This window comes from Dipodomys ordii, unplaced genomic scaffold, assembly GCF_000151885.1.
Source record: "Dipodomys ordii isolate 6190 unplaced genomic scaffold, Dord_2.0 Scaffold20, whole genome shotgun sequence".
Lineage (NCBI taxonomy): Eukaryota > Metazoa > Chordata > Mammalia > Rodentia > Heteromyidae > Dipodomys > Dipodomys ordii.
In genome coordinates this window covers 20,459,234-20,476,742 of record NW_012267236.1, presented here as the reverse complement: position 1 = coordinate 20,476,742, position 17,509 = coordinate 20,459,234, and the positions used below count along the sequence as shown (strand labels likewise).

The window sequence follows — 17,509 nt, the reverse complement described above, 5'->3', positions numbered from 1 at the left end:
GTGGTCATGGGGCTTGAACTCTGGGCCTGGGCAGTCCCTCAGCTTCAGCTCAAGGTGAGTGCTCTACCACTTGAGCCACAGTGCCACTTCCAGTTTTCTGGTGGCACATTGGAAATAAAGTCTCATGGGCTTTCCTGCCCTGGTGGGCTTTGAACTATGATCCTCAATCCTCAGATTTCAGCTTCCTGAGTAACTAGGATTACAGGGGTGAGCCACCAGTATCTGGCCTCAAGCCACCCTTTAGACTGCTCCCTTGGAAGGTTGCCCCAATCACCAGAAGTAGACATGAAATTAGCAGTGCACACACGAAGGGGGGGGAGAGGAGGATGGGCTGAGGAACTACCCACGGCCATCCATCAAGAAACACAAGACTGAACATCCAAAGATGGCGTAGAGGAGCGATTTCATGTATACTGTTTGCACAATTGCTGCTGACATAATTTCATTTTACCCTATAGTGTGCCGTATAGTGCATCTGGCACAAGTTGGGAAGCGTGGCTTACCTGCGGCAGGGCTTCTTAGGGCTTTGGTTTGGGGGACACTACCTGTTTTCGTTCCTACAGGGGTCTCTCCTCTTCTGGGTATTCTCATGAGAAGATTTCGCCCACTGCTGTGGATTAAACCACCCTCCATGGCCTGACCTGAGCGCTCCCTCCAGGAGCACCTGATCTCCGCTCATCACCAGGGTCCAAACTTACTTTTTACTGACCTGCTGCTCCAGTAATCTGTCCAACCCTGCCACTAGTCCAGGGAGGGACAACGGCGCCCCCTGCAGGTTCTCTTTGGCTGACTCAAGCGAATTTTGTATGAAACAGGGAGAATCCTGGAAGCTGACGCTGGCGAGCAGCAGTGGCAGGCGTCTAGGAAGAGGACAGTAGGGGCAGCAGAGAGCAAAGGCAGGCTGGACAAAAGCTGCAACCGCTCAGATAAAGAACCCAAAACGGTGTTATTTTCTAACATTCTAAGTGTGGCTCCCTTTTAAAATCGTTTTCTAGGTGGCCTTAATTTCAAGCTGTTGCAAATCTTTCTTAGAAAGCAAGAGGTCTTTAAAAAAAAATAATTCAAATACTGCTCACAAGCATCCGGCGTGACAGACAAGGCAAGTTTGATGAGGCCCATTTTACAATCACTCACGTGCTGATTTGTCAAACATTTATTGAGCACTGTTTCCGGCCAGGCACGAGCCAGGCGCTGATATAACAATGATTGCAACCAAGTCTCTCAAGGAGCTCACAGTCTAATGGTAAACTACTGAGTAAACTGAGGCACAGAGTGGTAAATGACTGACCCACTGAGGTAGAAAGAGCTAGGTGCTTGGAGAATTGGGACTAGAGCTGGACAGAGGGCAGGAGGCAATTCACAGGAAGAGGACCTCTCTGAGGGACAAGTGAGGCTGCACACAAAAACATTCCAAAGTCTGTGGGCAAAAAGCTTCACGTAGTGCCCAACTGCACCATGATTGAAATTCAGTGAATTCATCTGTTCCCTTGGGACATTTTGCTATCGGCCCTAAAAGTGTCGGGCACGGGCCGTGGCAGGGCTGGGACACAGTAACTCTCAGGCATCTGGAAATCACAAAGGATCGGACCTCAATTTCAGCGCTGGGAGCCACATTAAAATACTGGATGAAATCCATGAACTTAAAGGTACTAGTACACTTCTCCACGTGGAAGTTCGGAAAAGCTCTCCTGTCACCCTCGTCCTGAGGATTCTAATAAGTTAGAGAAAGAGAGGAAACTAGAGCACTCGTCTGTCACTTTCCATACACACATTATTTGAGCTTTACAGGGGTAAAAGCGCCACTCAGACATAATTCATCAGTGACCTGAACATTATACAGATATCTACAAAGGCATCACATTGAGACGCGTGGGCAACACTTCACTGCACACGTGAACCAGTGTAAGGCAATTTCCTTTGTGACGTACCACAGCCTCCTCCGGGGAAGGGCAGAGTGTACTCGGAACTGTCCGTGCCCGGCATGATCATGTGCTGTGATCAAGTCATTTCAGGAGGCCAGGCGTCTAGTTCACAGACAATAAGCAGTGAATACTTAGTTGTAAGAGCTGCTTTCCAATGCAGAAACCATAATACTTCAGGCATCTAATAAGGAGGCCACTCCAAGCCACTCCTGCCCTTCATGCGGCTGCCTGCTGAGTGCGAAGGAGTGCACTTCGTGGGTGATTTATTGCTGAGAATCATGCCGATGCATAATTCATCTGTGTGGGATGCTCTAGAGAACCACGATCCATTTCTCAAATGCCATCCACTGCTCACTTCAGGCGACTCTTCCTTTACTGAGGATTTTCTTCTGAAAAAAGGACACAGAAGAGAAAAAAAATCTAAGGGATGGCTCAAAAGGCAGGAAGGTAACCGAGCATGCAATTCAACTTCTCAAAAAAAAAGAAGAAGAAGAAGAAAAAGAAAAAAGACCTAGCACAGCATTCCTAGCTGCTGGAAAGGCAGAGATCTGGAGGATCATAGTTTGAGGGTGGTCAGGCGGAAATGTGAGATCTCTAATCAAGCAGTAGCTGGGTGCTGTGGTGCATATCGGTCACCCCAGCTACAAGGGAAAGTGTAAAATAGGTGGATCACAGTCCAGGCACCAAGTATAACCGTAGCTCACAAATAACCAGTGCAAAAAGCTGTTAAGAAGTGTGGCCCAGCTGCAGTCAGCCTGCCTAGTAAGCATGAAGCAGAGTTCAAACCCTAGGATTGCCAGACAATCAAAAGAATTTTAGTGAAGAACCGTAACTCCAGCCGGGCACTGTCATCTCATCTACTATCTAATCGTGATCTGAGGACTTCAATTCAAAGACTGCCAGGGCTAGAAAGCACATGAGACTCTTATCTCCAATTAACTACCAAAAAGCCAGAGTGCAGCTGTGGCTCAAGTGGTAGAGTACTAGCCTTCAAAGCTCAGGGACAGAGCCAGAGTTCAAGCCCAAGGATCAGCAAACAAAACAAAACCCCACCCTAGCATGGCAATGGCAGAAAGCTCCTGTTTCCAGTCTCAAGAATAAACTGCAAATCCAAATTGTAGTTGGGAAGGAACTCAGATACCTTTCCTGCTCAGACACCCCCACCTGCTGGCCTGATTGCAGGACAACTACAGTGCTGTTTTCAGTGATCAGAACTACGTGAAACTGAACTACAAAGTCAGAAAATCCTAAACCACCACAGTTAAGACTGATTCTGCAAACTCTGTTTTTCCTTTAGATTTTTTTGCTCAAGGCTAGCATTCTACCCCTTGACCCACAGCTCCACTTTTGCTTCTGGTTGTTAACTTAAGATGAAGAGTCTCATGGACTTTCCTGCCTTGGCTGGCTTGGCTGCAATTCTCAGCTCTCAGCCTCTTAAGTAGCTGGGATTACAGACCAGCTCCTGGCTTTGCCCTTTTTTTTTTTTAGCCTAAAGTTATTGTGCATAGGAAGAGTAGGAATAAACTTTTGGTTAGGTTGGTCTTTCTTTTGAGACAGAATCCCACTATGTAGCTCAATTCTAGACTGGAACTCACTATGTAGTCTAGGCTGGCCTTCAACCTGAGATCCTCCTGCCTCTGCCTCCAGAGTGCTGGGACTGCAGGTGTGCATCACCAAGCCCAGCACAAAGAAATACCTTAAATGTTATAATATGCTTTAATATTATTAAATACTTAGAACTTGCTAGAATCTTACATTTCTGCAAGCACAAAAGGTACACTTACCTTTCCCAGAACCTTTTGGATGTTTGCTCTTAGAGGAGGAGGCTGAGGCTCCATCGGAGGTCTTGCCCTTCGGGTGGGTCTGCTCCACCTCACAGAGGTACACGTCAATGGGCCCCTTGGTGCTTCGGATGTGCACCGTGATGGAGTCCTGCAAGGGACACACACTGCGAGATGAGCGGAGCCCTGGCTGCCCCCGTCAGTCACTTCCTGAAACCACAGGGGCCTCAGGAGCCAATTCCAGCAGGTTCCTCTTTACCGAGCATTTCTACACGGAAGTCCAGTAAACAGCGAAGCAGTCAGTAATTCAGCGATTCAGGCAGCCATGGTTCCAGAGCCACTGTGAGCACGCGCGTGCGCGCACACACACACACCTCCACAGTGTCCACCCTTGAGAGTCAAACATCAGTGCTTTATGACAAAGAGCTCTGGAGCGCTGAGCTTTAACATGCAGGCTATTTCCATTCTAAACCAATGGGGAGGTGCTGAGATTAACAGAAGGACTGATTTTTTTTTTTTTGGTTTTTTTTTTTTTTTTGGTCAGTCGTGGGGCTTGAACTCTGGGCCTAGGCACTGTCCCTCAGCTCTTCAGCTCAAGGCGAGCGCTCTACCACTTGAGCCACAGCACCACTTCTGGTTTTCTGGTGGTCAATAGGAGAGTCTCATGGACTTTCCTGCCCAGGCTGGCTTTGAACTGTGATCCTCAGATCTCAGCCTCCTGAGTAGCTATGTTTACAGGTGTGAACCACCAGTGCCCGGCCAGGACTGCTTTTTTGGTCTGGTTGAAAAGAACTAAGAGAAGAAGATCAAAAAGATACCTCATGTCATTCAGACACACACACAGACTATGAAGGGCGCTTCTCTATGATCTGTCACAGCTCTTGGCTTCACTCACTCACTCAGGAAGGATTTCTACGCGTTCCGGTGAGTACTCGGGAAATGAGGTGCTCCTACCAAAAGCTCTGCGCGCATGCGCGGTCTGAAGCAGGCTCGCGGCCTTTCCCCTGAGGCTGGTTCAGCTTGCCCAGGCCCACCTCTCCCCTTTCCCGTGGCCAGGCCAGATGCAGACCCCACTGCCCTCCGCCCTGCCCCTCAGGCTCTCGTCCGCTGGAGCTGGGTGACGTGGCTCCTCAGTGGGCCTCCCAGCCTCGTGCCCCCCTTGCTGTGGGTGGCTGGCTCCAGGCAGGTGGCCGCTGAGTTGTGGAGGACTTCCGCTCCCGGTTGGGGGTGGGGCACCTGATCCATCGAGGGTGTGGTGGCAGCTGTTTCTGGCTTTGCAGGCCGCACTGTCCCTGCCCCAAACTACTGACTCTGAAGGCAGACAGAGGCAACCACACAGACCCGGGCCCCCCCAATCCACTTACAGTGTGAAGGAAGCAGGATCTGAACCAAAGGCCGCTTTGCCAACCTTGCCTGAGGTCCACCAGCCTCTCCCAGATCTGGGGGAGCTGGACTTCACTACCCCAGCACGCTCACGCCTCGGGCCCACAGCCAGCAGGGCCCAACCTGCACGGCTTCCACACCTGACTCAGGGAGGAGCTCAGCGACACTTAGCAATTACTGTCTGAAGCAGCTCCAGCACTGGGAAGCCAGTGCTCATTCCTGAAGAATGAGTGGCTTATGATGACCCAAAAAAGATTTATTTATTTTTATACAAAGTCTTGACATTGCTGGGTACTGTGGCTCACATCTATAATGCTTGCTGTGAGGCTGACACTCGAAGATCAAGCTATGAGGTCCATCTCTGTAGCAAAAGCTGGGCGATTCTTATCTCCAATTAACCACTACAAAGTGGGAAGTGGAGCTGTGTGGTACGCCAGCTCTTTTGCTCAAGGCTAACTCCAATCCTGGAGTTCAAGCACCCAATACCACCCAAACAAACAACACAGAAACAAGAGAACAACCCTGGCAGGAAAGTCCTGAGACGCCCATCGCCAATTAACCAGCACAAAGTGGGAAGGGGAAGAGCACCAAACTAGATTGGAAAAAACTAAGGGACAGTGCCCAGGCCCTGAGTTCAAGCCCAACGCTGACACACACACTCGTTTCAGCATCCGCGAAAGTTTTACTGTTACTGGGAGAGTAGCTAAAGCAACTATGAGCCATCACCACCAGTCCTGACGTGTGACTGAGGGGAGGGCAGGCAGCTCCAAATGGAGTCTGGATCCGCGGTCAGGTCACGTGGGCTGCACGTGCACAGCCACAACGGAATGCTGGGATGAGGAAAAGGGGACGGCAAGGATATTCCTCCCTACAGCAATGAGGACTGGCCAAGGGCAGAGCTGTCAGGACTTGATCGTTTGTTCTGACTCCGTCCTCATCAAGCGGCTTCAGATGATGAGGACTGTCAATGCAAACTTCCCTGCAGGGGAAGTGTGTGCCAGCAGCTAGCAGCTGATAAAAATACTCATTTACGCAGACATCTTGCTTTTTCATTTTAAGTTTACTTTCCAAATCACACAGGAAGTCCATTCCCTAAAGCCTCTCTTACAACGGCAGTGTACTTTTGGATATTAAAGATTGAGGCAGCGGGCACTGGTGACTCACACCTGTAATCCGAGTTACTCAGGAGGCTGAGGTCTTAGTTTTTTTTTTTGTCTGTCGTGGGGATTGAATTTTGGGCTTGGGCACTGTCCTTATACTCTTCAGCTCAAGGCGAGCGCTGTACCGCTTGAGCCACAGCACCACTTCCGGTTTTCTAGTGGTTTATTGAAGAGTCTCATGAACTCTCCTGCCTGGGCTGGCTTTGAACTGCGATCCTCAGATCTCAGCCTCCTGAGTAGCTAGTATTACAGGCGAGAGCCACTGGCGCCCGGCTGAGGCTGACGTCTTAGGATGGAAGTTCAAAGCCAGCCTCGGCAGGAAAGCCTGTGATTCTAATTAACCACCCAAATGCCAGAAGTGGCTCAAGTGGTAGAGGACTAGGCCTTGAGTAAAAAAAAACCTCAAGGACAGCACTCAGACCCTGCATTCAAGCCCTAGCATTGGTGGACGTGGACACACACACACACGCACGCACGCACGCACGCACGCACGTGCGCGCGCGCTACCCTCCTCTCCCACATACCCCTCTAGTTACCCAAGAAGTAGAGATCTTGAGGATCTCAGTTTGAGGCCAGCCTGGGCAAAAAAAAAAAGTTCACAAGGCCCCATTTCAACAAATACAGTTGCCATGGTAATGTGTGCCTACCATCACAATTTGTGGTAAATATAATTAGGCAAACTGTAGTCCAGGCCACCTTTAAGAAAAAACAAAGCCAGGAGCGGTGGCTCACACCTATCATCCTAGCAACTCAGGAGGCAGAGATCTGAGGATCTCGGTTCAAAGCCAGCCCTGACAGGAAAGTCTATGAGACTCTTAGCTCCAATGAACCACCAGAAAACCAGAAATGGTGCTGTATCTCAAAGTGGTAGATGATCACTACTGAGCAAGAGAGCCCAGGGACAGAACCTAGGCTCTGAGTTCATGCCTTACAACCGACCAAAAGAAAAAAAAAAAAAAAGAAATAACTAAAGCAAAAAGGATCAAATGTATGTCTCAAGTGGCAGAGAACCTGCCTAGCAAACCCAGGGCCCTGAGTTCCAAGGCCAGGGCTAAGAAAAAAACTGAAGCCAAATTGCTTATGTTTGAATCTGGTTCTGTCACTTTGTGCTAAGAAACAAATGTGTCTTAAGAAACAAATGTGTCTTTCTGTGCTTGGCTTTTCTCTTAAAAAGCTACAATGTCTACTTCATTTTCTGGGTTAGTCAAAACAAGTGAAAATGTATCAGAGTCTTCCCTATGTCAGACACACAGGAAGTAAGCAACATACATACAGGAAGTAAGCAACATAAGCCCGCCTCAGCGCACCTCCCTCTTGCATGCTGGCTGAAATGCAGGGCGACCTACTTCTCTGGGAGCTGGCACATCCAGCCTGGTCTCCTCGGGTGCCTTCACTGCGATGACAATCTGCTCGTGGAAGGCCTGGATGTTGTGAATGTCCTGGTAGGTGACGTAGGCCAGCGTGAGACACAGTCAAGGACTCTAAGCAGAGCGCAGGTACTGGGCAGCTAATTTATTGTGTACATACAAAGGCAGGTGTTAAGAGCAGCTTTAGCTTTTAGGGTATACAAACTCACAATTGAGGAAAGTAGTTACAAAATAATCTTCCATAGCTTTATTATTTCTGATATGATGCTAAGATTTTACAGTGTTTTATAAACATTAAGAGGACGTTAAATGAACTACTGGGATTATGACAATTTTTGGAGAAAATAAAGTCCCTAATACAAACAGAAGTCATAAAGGTGCGGTCATCCCCAGGTTTTTTTGCAGGATGCTATAGGACCGGTTGGTGCCTAAAACCCCATAATACACCGTAGACACGATGCGCTTTCTATGCACTGGCACCTATGGCAGCGTCTTCTTTAGAAATCAGGTGCAGCCCAGCCCTGGTGAGTCACACCTGTGATCCCACTCAGGAGGCTGAGATCTGAGGACTGTGATTTTAAGCCAACCTGGGCAAGAAAAGACCATAAGACTCTTTATTTTGGGACTGGGAAGGTGGCTCAGTGGTAGAGTGCTTGCATTGCATGCATGAGGCTCTGGGTTCGATTCCTCAGCACCCCATAAGCAGAAAAAGCCGGAAGTGGCACGGTGGCTCAAGTGGTAGAGCACTAGCCTTAAGCTGAAGAAATGAGGGACAGCGTTCAGGCCCAGAGTTCAGGCCCCGTGACTGGCAAAAAAAAAAAAAGACTCTTTATCTCCAATTAAGCACCAAAAAATCAGAAGTGGAGCTATGGCATTAGCCTTGTGCACAAAAGCTCAAGAATAGCACCTAGGCTCTGAGTTCAAACCCCGTGACTGGCAACATGCACATATGCATGCAAACATATACATATACACACACAATTAGACATAATAAGTAGTTAATAAGCACAGTAAATAATAAAACGAAATAGAAAGCCGGGCACAGGTGGCTCACGCCTGTAATCCTAGCTACTCAGGAGGCTGAGATCTGAGGATTGCAGTTCAAAGCCACCCGGGCAGGAAAGTCCATGAGCTCTTATCTCCACTAGAAAACTGGAAGTGGTGCTGAGGCTCCTAGTGTAGAGCACTACTAGCCTTGAGCAAAAAACCTCAGAGAGGGGCTGGGAAGGTGGCTCAGTGGTAGAGCGCTTGCCTTGTATGCATGAGGCCCTGGGTTCGATTCCTCAGCACCACATAAACAAAAAGAAAAAAGCTGGGAGTGGCGCTGTGGCTCAAGTGGTAGAGTGCTAGCCTTGAGCTGAAGAGCTGAGGGACAGTGCCCAGGCTCAGAGTTCAGGCCCCATGACCGGACCCCCCCCTCAAAAAAAGAAAAAAAAACCTCAGAGACACCCGAGCTCTGAGTTCACACCCCATGACCAACAAAGAAAGAATTATCAACAGTGCGATGTCAGCCTGAGAGTGTCAGTGAACAGCTGGGGTCATCCCACAAAACACCTTTAGGCAAAAATGGGCTGTGGAGGCCACACCACAAAACTTTCCTTGCTGAAGTATGGAAATTAAATCCCTAAGCTACCCTACTACAGAATCTGCTTTGGAAGCAGACATTTTCTAAAGGCTCCAACTTAAAGGATATCGCTCATTTTCCTTGTCGTCGGTTAACTCAAACAACTGCTGAGCACAGTCCTTGATTAACTCATCCAACGCATCTTCCATGGCGGACAGGTTGGAAAGCTCCTCCTGCAGCTTCTTTTGTTGGGGCACTGCTCCAAAGTTGTTAAGGTCAGACCCTCTTTAGAAGAACAAAACAAGCACGGAAACCCACCATTAATAACAGCTCGGAGATGGAGAATAATTACAATTCTACATATGAAAACAAGGCGTGATGGCTATAATGTACACAGTCTATCTGGATGTAATATTTTAGGCAATTTTTTTTTTAAAGCTACTGAAGCTTGCACTCAGGCCCAGATGCTGTTCCTTAGGTTTTCTGCTCAAGGCTGGTGCTCAGCTTCACTTCTGGCTTTTTTGCTGGTTGGAAGTCTCCTGGGCTCTCCTGCCTTGGCTGGCTTGGAATCAGGTCTTAGCCTGCTGAGTAGGTAGGATTACAGGATCACAGGTACAAGCCACCAGCGCCTGTCAGCTACTGCTCTTTAAAGATCTATTCCTTCATTATTAGTGGCTACTCCATCCTATGACTGAGAATAACCACTGTGCACTTTCTTTCAGTGTTTATGCATAATAAACAGAACGCAGCTCCTTGTACTTCCTCTGCCGCAGTCAAGCGGCTAGTGTTTCAGAGTGCTGAGATGAACCCCCAAGCAAACATGTCCATAGCAGACCTGGCTTGTATCTGTACAATGAAAAAAGTGATCTCTTTATGGATGCTTTCCTTTAATACTCATTTACTGTATGATCTTTGGGTTTTCACCTGCCTGAAAAACACTGGATGCCAGAACTGCTTCTTCCTGATTCTAAATATCGGGCTGCTGCATGTCTACTCAGGCCTCAACCTTTGGGCCTCTTCCTCTGGGATCCTTCTCAGTCAGGCTGGCTCCTTAGCCACCGTCTTCCTTTTTTATTTCATTTTTTTGGTGCCAGTTCTGGGCTCTCAAGGTCTGGGCACTGTCCCTGGGCTTCTGATTTGCTCAAGGCCAACACTCCACCATCTGAGCAGCAAGCCCACCTCTGGTTTTTTGGTGGTTAAATGGTGACAAAAGTCTCACAGACGGGCTGAGGAGGTGCATGAAGCCCCGGGTTCGAGTCCTCAGTACCACATAAAACAGAAAAAGCTGGAAGTGATGCTGTGGCTCAAGTGGTAGAGTGCTAGCCTTGAGCAAAAGCAGCCCAGGGAGAGTGGCCAGGCCCTGAGTTCAAGACCCAGGACTGGCAAAAAAAAAAAAAAAAAAAAGTCTCACACACTTTTCCTGCTCAGGCTGGCTTAGAACTATGCCTCCTAAGTAACTAGGATTACAGGTGTCAGGCGCTAGCACCTGGCTGTCTGAGTTTTCTCTTTATACTCAGGGTAATGTGTTCCAAAGTGACGTCCAGAGCCCAACAGTGTCACAGTCACTCAGGGTACTTGCTGTGAATGCAGATTTCTGCTCTGTCGTCAAGATCCTAAATTCCCCATGGGGAAGGAGTTCTAGGTGTTTACTACACTGTGCCTGAGAGAATGAGCTTTCAACTTTCACAGATTTCCTCTGTATCAACCACTAAAGAAGGACTTTAAAATTGTTCTATGTAATTATATATATATATTTTTTGGTCATGGGGCTTGAACTCTAGGCCTGGGTGCTGTCCCTCAGCTCTTCAGCTAGCACTCTACCACTTGAGCCACGGTGCCACTTCTGGCTTTTTTCTGTGTATGTGTTGCTGAGGAATCAAACCCAGGGCCTCATGCATGTGAGGCAAGCACTCTACCACTGAGCCACCTTCCAATCCCCAGATGTTTTCTTCTTATCATCTTGAAAAACAAAAATTTAAATGTAATTATTTTATTCCATCTAACTTTTCTGTATCAGAATGATATTCTGTCTATGGCACCTACTGGTCCTAAGTAGCAAGGACAATTTAAGTCCTTTGTGGGACAATGAAAGAAAAATCTCCATTTTCTTAGTTCTCTTCTAACAAAAATTAGGTGGATGCTGGTGGCTTCTATTCCTCGCTATTCAGGATGCTAAGATGTGAGGATCCTGGTTCCAAGACAGCCCAGAAAGCAAAGTCCATGAGACTTTTAACTCTATAACCACCAAAAGGCTGCCAGTTCAAGTAGTAGAGTACCAGACTTGAACAAAAAAGCAAAGAGAGCATGAGTCCCCGAGTTCAAGTCCTAGTACCGGCACACACACACAAAAGAACTGTATCTTACTGTTTAATATTGCTAATCTGGGCAAGGGTGAAATGGTCAGGGAAAAGCAATGAGACCGACTCACATCCACCGAATGTGGTTCTTCGATTTTTTTTCAACCAGGTCGATTCCATCTAAGACATTGGTGATGTCGTACACTCTTCGTTTCCGCACACCCAGTTTTGTTGCAACCTTGTTTAGGTCAAGAATGCCCCCAGGAGCAGATCTGACAAGATCCATAAATTTTCGAGTTAAATAAACCAGTGAAACATCAAAACGAGGTCTCTTCACTTTTAGCGCTTCTGGGAAACAAAATAAACACATTTGTAAAATTTTAAGTAACATTCTCACTTCTTTTAAGCAACTGCTTCTTCTGATTGGAAAACATAAATGCCTATGGAAATCCCCTGTGAAGTAAATTTCTCTACCTGGATAAAAAATGTACTGGCCTATCCTAGGTCTAAACAAAGGTGAATCTACTGTCTCATAAGCAGGCTTATGTTTGTATGTACATCCCTGGTCTAGAATGAGGAATTTTTTTTGCCAGTCCTGGGGCTTGAACTCAGGGTCTGGGCACTATCCCTGAGCTTCTTTTGCTCAAGGCTAGCACTCTACCACTTGAGCCACAGAGCTACTTCCGGCTTTTTCTATTCATGTGGTACTGAGGAATCAAACCCAGGGATTCCTCCATGCTAGGCAAGCACTCTAACACTAAGCCACATTCCCAGCCCTAGGAATGATTTTAAAAACTGCATTTTACCACTGGTGTTAAAGAATCCATTAGAAAGTATTGGCTGGGACTGGTGTTTACTGTTTTTTTTTTTTTTTAATCTATGCTGCAGTTCAGCAGAGAAGGCCCAAACTAATCTTCCATGAGCACACTTACAACACATCTGAAGAAAAGTGCTTAATACATTATTAAAGCATTCACTACTATTCCCATATTAACAACTTGCGGTAACACTCACCTCCAAATGATGTGGGGGTGTTCACCCACACTATCCTAGCACCCACTGTGTGTCACTAGGGGTGCAGCTTTGTGTGTGTGTGTGCTAAGAATTGGGCTCCAGGCTTCACATATTAGCTCATCCCCAAGCTATAGATGTAATTTGTTTTCCTGATACAGTGTCTTCTTATATAGCCCAGATCGGGCATTTACAATCCTCCCGTCTCAGTATTTCCAGTGCAGGAAATACAGATGTGGGCTACCATGCTGGCTTTGTATAGACTTTAAAAAAAAAAAAACAGGAGGGGCTGGGAAGGTGGCTCAGTAGTAGAGCGCTTGCCTTGCATGCCTGAGGCCCTGGGTTTGATTCCTCAGCACCACATAAGCAAAAAGAAAAAAGCCGGAAGTGGCACTGTGGCTCAAGTGGTAGAGCGCTAGCCTTGAGCTGAAGAGCTGAGGGACAGCGCCCAGGCTCAGAGTTCAAGCCCCACGACCGGACCCCCCCCCAAAAAAAAATAGGAGCTGGGAATGTGGCTTAGAGGTAGAGTGCTTTCCTAGCATGCATGAAGCCTTGGGTTCCATTCCTCAGTAACACATACACAGAAAAAGCTGGAAGTGACACTGTGGCTCAAATGGTAGAGTGCTAGCCTTGAGCAAAAGAAGCTCAGGGACAGTGCCCAGACCCTGAGTTCAAGCCCCAGGACTGGCAAAAGAAAAAAAAAAAAGGAACACAGCATTCTGTATTATGTTTTTTCTTGTGTGTGTGCACAGAGCTTACACTCAGGGTCTGAGCACTGACCCTCAGCTCTTTTGCTCAAGGCAATGCTTTATCAGCTCTGCTTCCAGCTTTTTGCTGGGTAACTGGAGATAACAGTCTCGCGGGCTTTCCTGCCCAAGCTGGCTTTGAGTGGAGATCCTCCAATCTCAGCCTCCTGAGTAGCTAGGATTACAGGCATGAGCTACCAGTGCCTGGCTTGTATTATATTCTTTTAATACTGTAAACATGTGGCTGCATATTTAACATCTCAGAGTCTTTGCTCAGGTTAATACTAGAAACTCAGACTGTCTCAACTTTGCTATTTTGCACTGTAATTCAATGAATTTCTTTACTACAAAATTATCCTATATACCCTTAATTCTTCCCTTGAAGTAAATTTCAGTATGTGGTGCTGCGTGGAGTATTTTAAGGGATGCTAGCATGCTGAGCTGCTGCACTCAGTTCTGCATGGAGTATAAGGCTCCTTCTCACATAAAGGCTGCTTTCCCAATCTGACACGCAGCAAGCAGAAGACAAAGCGACACTAAAAACATGGTGCGCCTAGGAACCCGCGCATGGTGTAGGGTCACTAAGGGAAGAGGGCAGCAGAGCCCTGAAGTGAGGCTGCCGGTGAGCAAGACCAGACTTCAAGGTCTTGTCTGTGTACTCCTTCTCCACCACCTTGTAGAGAATGCTTCTAAATAAATCCATGTCTGAGGACTCAGGGCTTCCTAAAGAACTTAGGATGCATAATAAAAATCCCATGCGTGTACTGGGAAAATCACACTGGCAGGATGATGGGAAGCAGGGGAGCCCACATAGAAGAAAAGGACCCCACGACCCCACTACCCCAGCTTGGAAGTCAGACCCTGGCCTGGGAGCAGCTGTCTAACACAGGGTCAGGACTGTGCAATGTCCAGGCAGAGGGAGCAGAACCTGACTCTGACTTTGAGCAATTTCTTAACCTCTCTGGTCCCAGTTTGCTCGATTATAAAGACGATCACAATCCACAATCTTATTATGAAGCGCTGTTGCAGTAATTCATGCAAAAATGTTAACTCACTGCCAAACACTGTATGAGAGCAGTAGATGGTGGCTATCACTGTAACTCGGTGGCATGGGTGAGATGAAGGAAACACCTCAAAGGGAAAGGTAACCAAACTTGGTGACCAACTACAGGGGAACTGAGGCAGCAGCCAAGGGAAAACTGATTTGTGATTTATATCTGGTCATCTCTGCACTAAAAATTGATAAAAATGAGAATCAACTTAACAGGAAATCGGAGGGGGGATCTATCACAAAGCTCTCCCAGCACCATAAATGTTCCCCAAGGCGGGGCATGTCCGGTCAGGAGGGTGGGGGAACCCCAAGAAACCAGGCAGGCAGGGGCGGACCTCACGTTCACAGCCCAGCTACCCTCAATTCTAGTGGCAGCAACCAGGAATTCCTCGCCCAAGAAGAATTATAGGAAAAATTCTTATACATGTATCTTTCCTTTTGACAAGAAGCAATGCTATCTACTTCTTCTATATATGTGATATTTAAATAGATGTTTACATGGAATCTAATCAGGCTAATTAGCAACTCTGTGACACCAAATACCTATCCTTCCTTTGTATGAACAAGTCAAATCCCATCTTTCAGCTATTTGGAAATAACCCATTTGCAAGTCTCCATGCTACGCAACAGAACACAGAAACTCTACCTGCTGTCCAAGTGAGACTTCAGCCTACACCACCCTTTCCCTGCCACTCCATCCCCCCTCCTTCCAGCTTCTCATAGACTCTTCTAGAGTCTATCAGTAAGATCATAGGGAATTCATAACAGATCCATTTTTCCCCCTTTGGGTGCCAGTCCTGGGGCTTGAACTAAGGGCTTGGGAGCTGTCCCTGAGCTTCTTTTGCTCAAGGTTAGCACTGTACCACTTGAGCCATAGCTAGAAAGCCAGCTCTGGCTTTCTCTGAGTAGTTTACTGGCAATAAATCTCACAGACTTTCTTACCCAGGCTGGCTTTGAACTGCCATCCTCAGATCTCAGCCTCCTGAATAGCTAGGATTACAGGTGTGAGCCATCGGCACCTGATGCCCAGAATGTAGGGCTTTTAACTGTAGGAAGTTCAGACTACAAAACCTAAAACCTATTTGGTAATCAACTTACTTCTCATGGACACATACTGTACATTGTCTTCTAAATTAATCCTTATTTTTGATGGCTAGAAAAAAAGAAGACATAAAAAAATTAAATAGCAATTTAAAAACAACAATGCGAATCAAGAGCATTTTACTTTCTAACACAAAGGGCTTTCTTTTCTCCCATGCTGAGGTGTAAGAAAAGTTATATTCCCAAACTATACTCTAATTGTAATCGTATCTGACCATATTTCCCAGACTACAACCTCCCTAGGTAAGAATGGCAGTCCTGGGGGTTGGGGACTGGGGGAGGGGGGCGGGGAAACCACACATGCACATTCACTACTGAACAGACATTACTCTGTTGACAGCACCAGGTATTGGGACAAAAGGAACACAAGGTCAAGACACCACACTCAGCTCTGGAAGGCTAAGGAGAGGAGACCAAGCCTTTAGAGAAGCAAAACAAATGCGGGTCCTGGCTTGGAGCCAGAGGTTTGGCGCTTCCCTAGCAAGCCACGCTCTCCCAGTAGCATTTTAAATAAGGGAAAACAGGGCTTGCAGAGTTTAACTAGAAACCCTGCTATTAGAGAAATAAAGTTCGTTAAGTTCCTTAGACAAAGCTAACTTGACAGCCATCAACTTTATATGAACTGGTAGTAACATCAGCAATGCAAAAAGGAATAAATCCTAAATATGAAAGCATGAAACAGCAACCTACATTAACTTTGCACATGGAAAGAAGAGACATGAATCTCATCAGTATCACCTCGATAAAGATGTGTCTAAGAAAGAAAAACTGGGGAACGGAACTCCACAAGTGCCCTAAGGAGAGGGACGATTGTGAGGTACCAGCCGGGGAAATCAGCCAAGCGGCACCAGAAAGGGGCCCAAGGCTGAGCCCTGATGGGAAAGGCAGATCCTGCCTAAAAAGCAAACTATGTGCAGAGAAGGGAAAGACGGAACCTTTACCAAAATGAAGGCGTGAAGAAGACACGAACTGTGTAGCACTTAAGAGTGTGGATCAGCTTGGACTTTGTCACAACCAGACTTCTGAATGCCACTTAATAGTCAAGTCAATGGTTTAGAAACAGAATGAGGTCAGGTGCTGGTGGCTCAGGAGGCTGATATCTGAGGATCAGGGCTGGAAGCCAGCCTGGACAGGAAAGTCTCTGAGACTCAGCTCCAATGGACCACCAGAAAACCAGAAGTGGTGCTGTGGCTCAAAGTAGTAGAGTACTGGCCTTGAGCAAAAGGGCTCAGGGACAGTGCCAGGCTCTGAGTTTAAGCCCCATGACTGACCAAAACAACAACAACAAAACAATAAATAGGGCAGCAATAAGGCAGAACTGGGGAGGGACAGGGGCCCAGGAGAGACGCAAAGCTCTTGGTTTCTGTTAGTGTTACAAGTTCTTGGCATGAGATGCCCTAGAAAGTGAACCTGAGATAGAATCCTCCTGGAAAATTGTCAGACTTGGAAGAACCATGTGTGCACTGCTGACACCAGCAATGCCCGCCTTGCGGCAGGGGCCATGGCTAGGGACTTTCCACATCAGACAAGAGCCATTTACAAACATGGCATCCCACGCCACAACACTGACCTGTAGCCCAAAGTTGCCAACTGTCACTGCTTGTTTAACATTTAACCCCTCACCTGATAGATACAGTGTGAGACAGGGGCTAGCAACTGTAGCAAGATTCTTGTGCCTGTACACGTGGGTACCGGCGCTTGAACTCAGGGCCAGGGTTCTGTCCCTGAGCTCTTTCATTCAAGGCTGGTGCTCTACCACTTGTGCTACATACACACCCATTTCAGGCATCTGCTGGCTAATTGGAAATAAAAGTCCCACCGTCTTTCCTGTCTGGGCTGGCCTCAAACCATGACCCTCAGCATCCTGAGCCACTGGCGCCCAGCTGTAGCAAGATTCTTGAATGAAAAAAATTCCATTCTCTTCAGTTGATGTGAAACACAGGCAAAGTGTCCTGTGTGTGCTCAGGCGCTGGCTGCAGAGGCTTCTGTTCTCCACTTAGAGCAGCGCAGCCAAGCTCTGCACACCCAGCACTCGCTGCTTTCCAAACAGATGCCCCTAACACCTTGTCCACACCTGGCTCTCCAGGCCCCAGCAGCCTTGATGGGCACACTGGACAAGGTCCAAG

The 17,509-nt window shown here is 47.3% G+C and overlaps 1 protein-coding gene across 2 annotated transcripts; it reads right to left on the bottom strand.

The window, feature by feature from the left end:
• Positions 1-1,138: 1,138 nt before the first annotated feature.
• E2f6 (E2F transcription factor 6) lies at positions 1,139-15,430 on the bottom strand. 2 transcript variants are annotated; one of them, XM_013013808.1, is made up of 6 exons: positions 15,381-15,430; positions 11,606-11,822; positions 9,307-9,462; positions 7,554-7,707; positions 3,707-3,854; positions 1,139-2,311 (listed from the first exon to the last, which is right to left on the bottom strand). In XM_013013808.1, exons 1-6 carry the CDS (start codon positions 15,385-15,387, stop codon positions 2,295-2,297), a joined length of 699 nt encoding a protein of 232 aa, XP_012869262.1. In that variant the 5' UTR covers positions 15,388-15,430; the 3' UTR covers positions 1,139-2,294. The 2 variants fall into 2 exon arrangements, with proteins under 2 accessions (XP_012869262.1, XP_012869263.1); XM_013013809.1 differs by having other exon boundaries at positions 7,593-7,707.
• Between the last annotated feature and the right edge of the window lie 2,079 nt (positions 15,431-17,509).

Coding starts and splice junctions, on each gene's coding strand:
- E2f6 (XM_013013808.1), bottom strand. Junction 9,463..11,605: donor AAGAACCACATTCGGTGGAT/GTGAGTCGGTCT, acceptor GTTCTTCTAAAG/AGGGTCTGACCTTAACAACT. Junction 7,708..9,306: donor GACGACAAGGAAAATGAGCG/ATATCCTTTAAG, acceptor ACTGTGTCTCAC/GCTGGCCTACGTCACCTACC.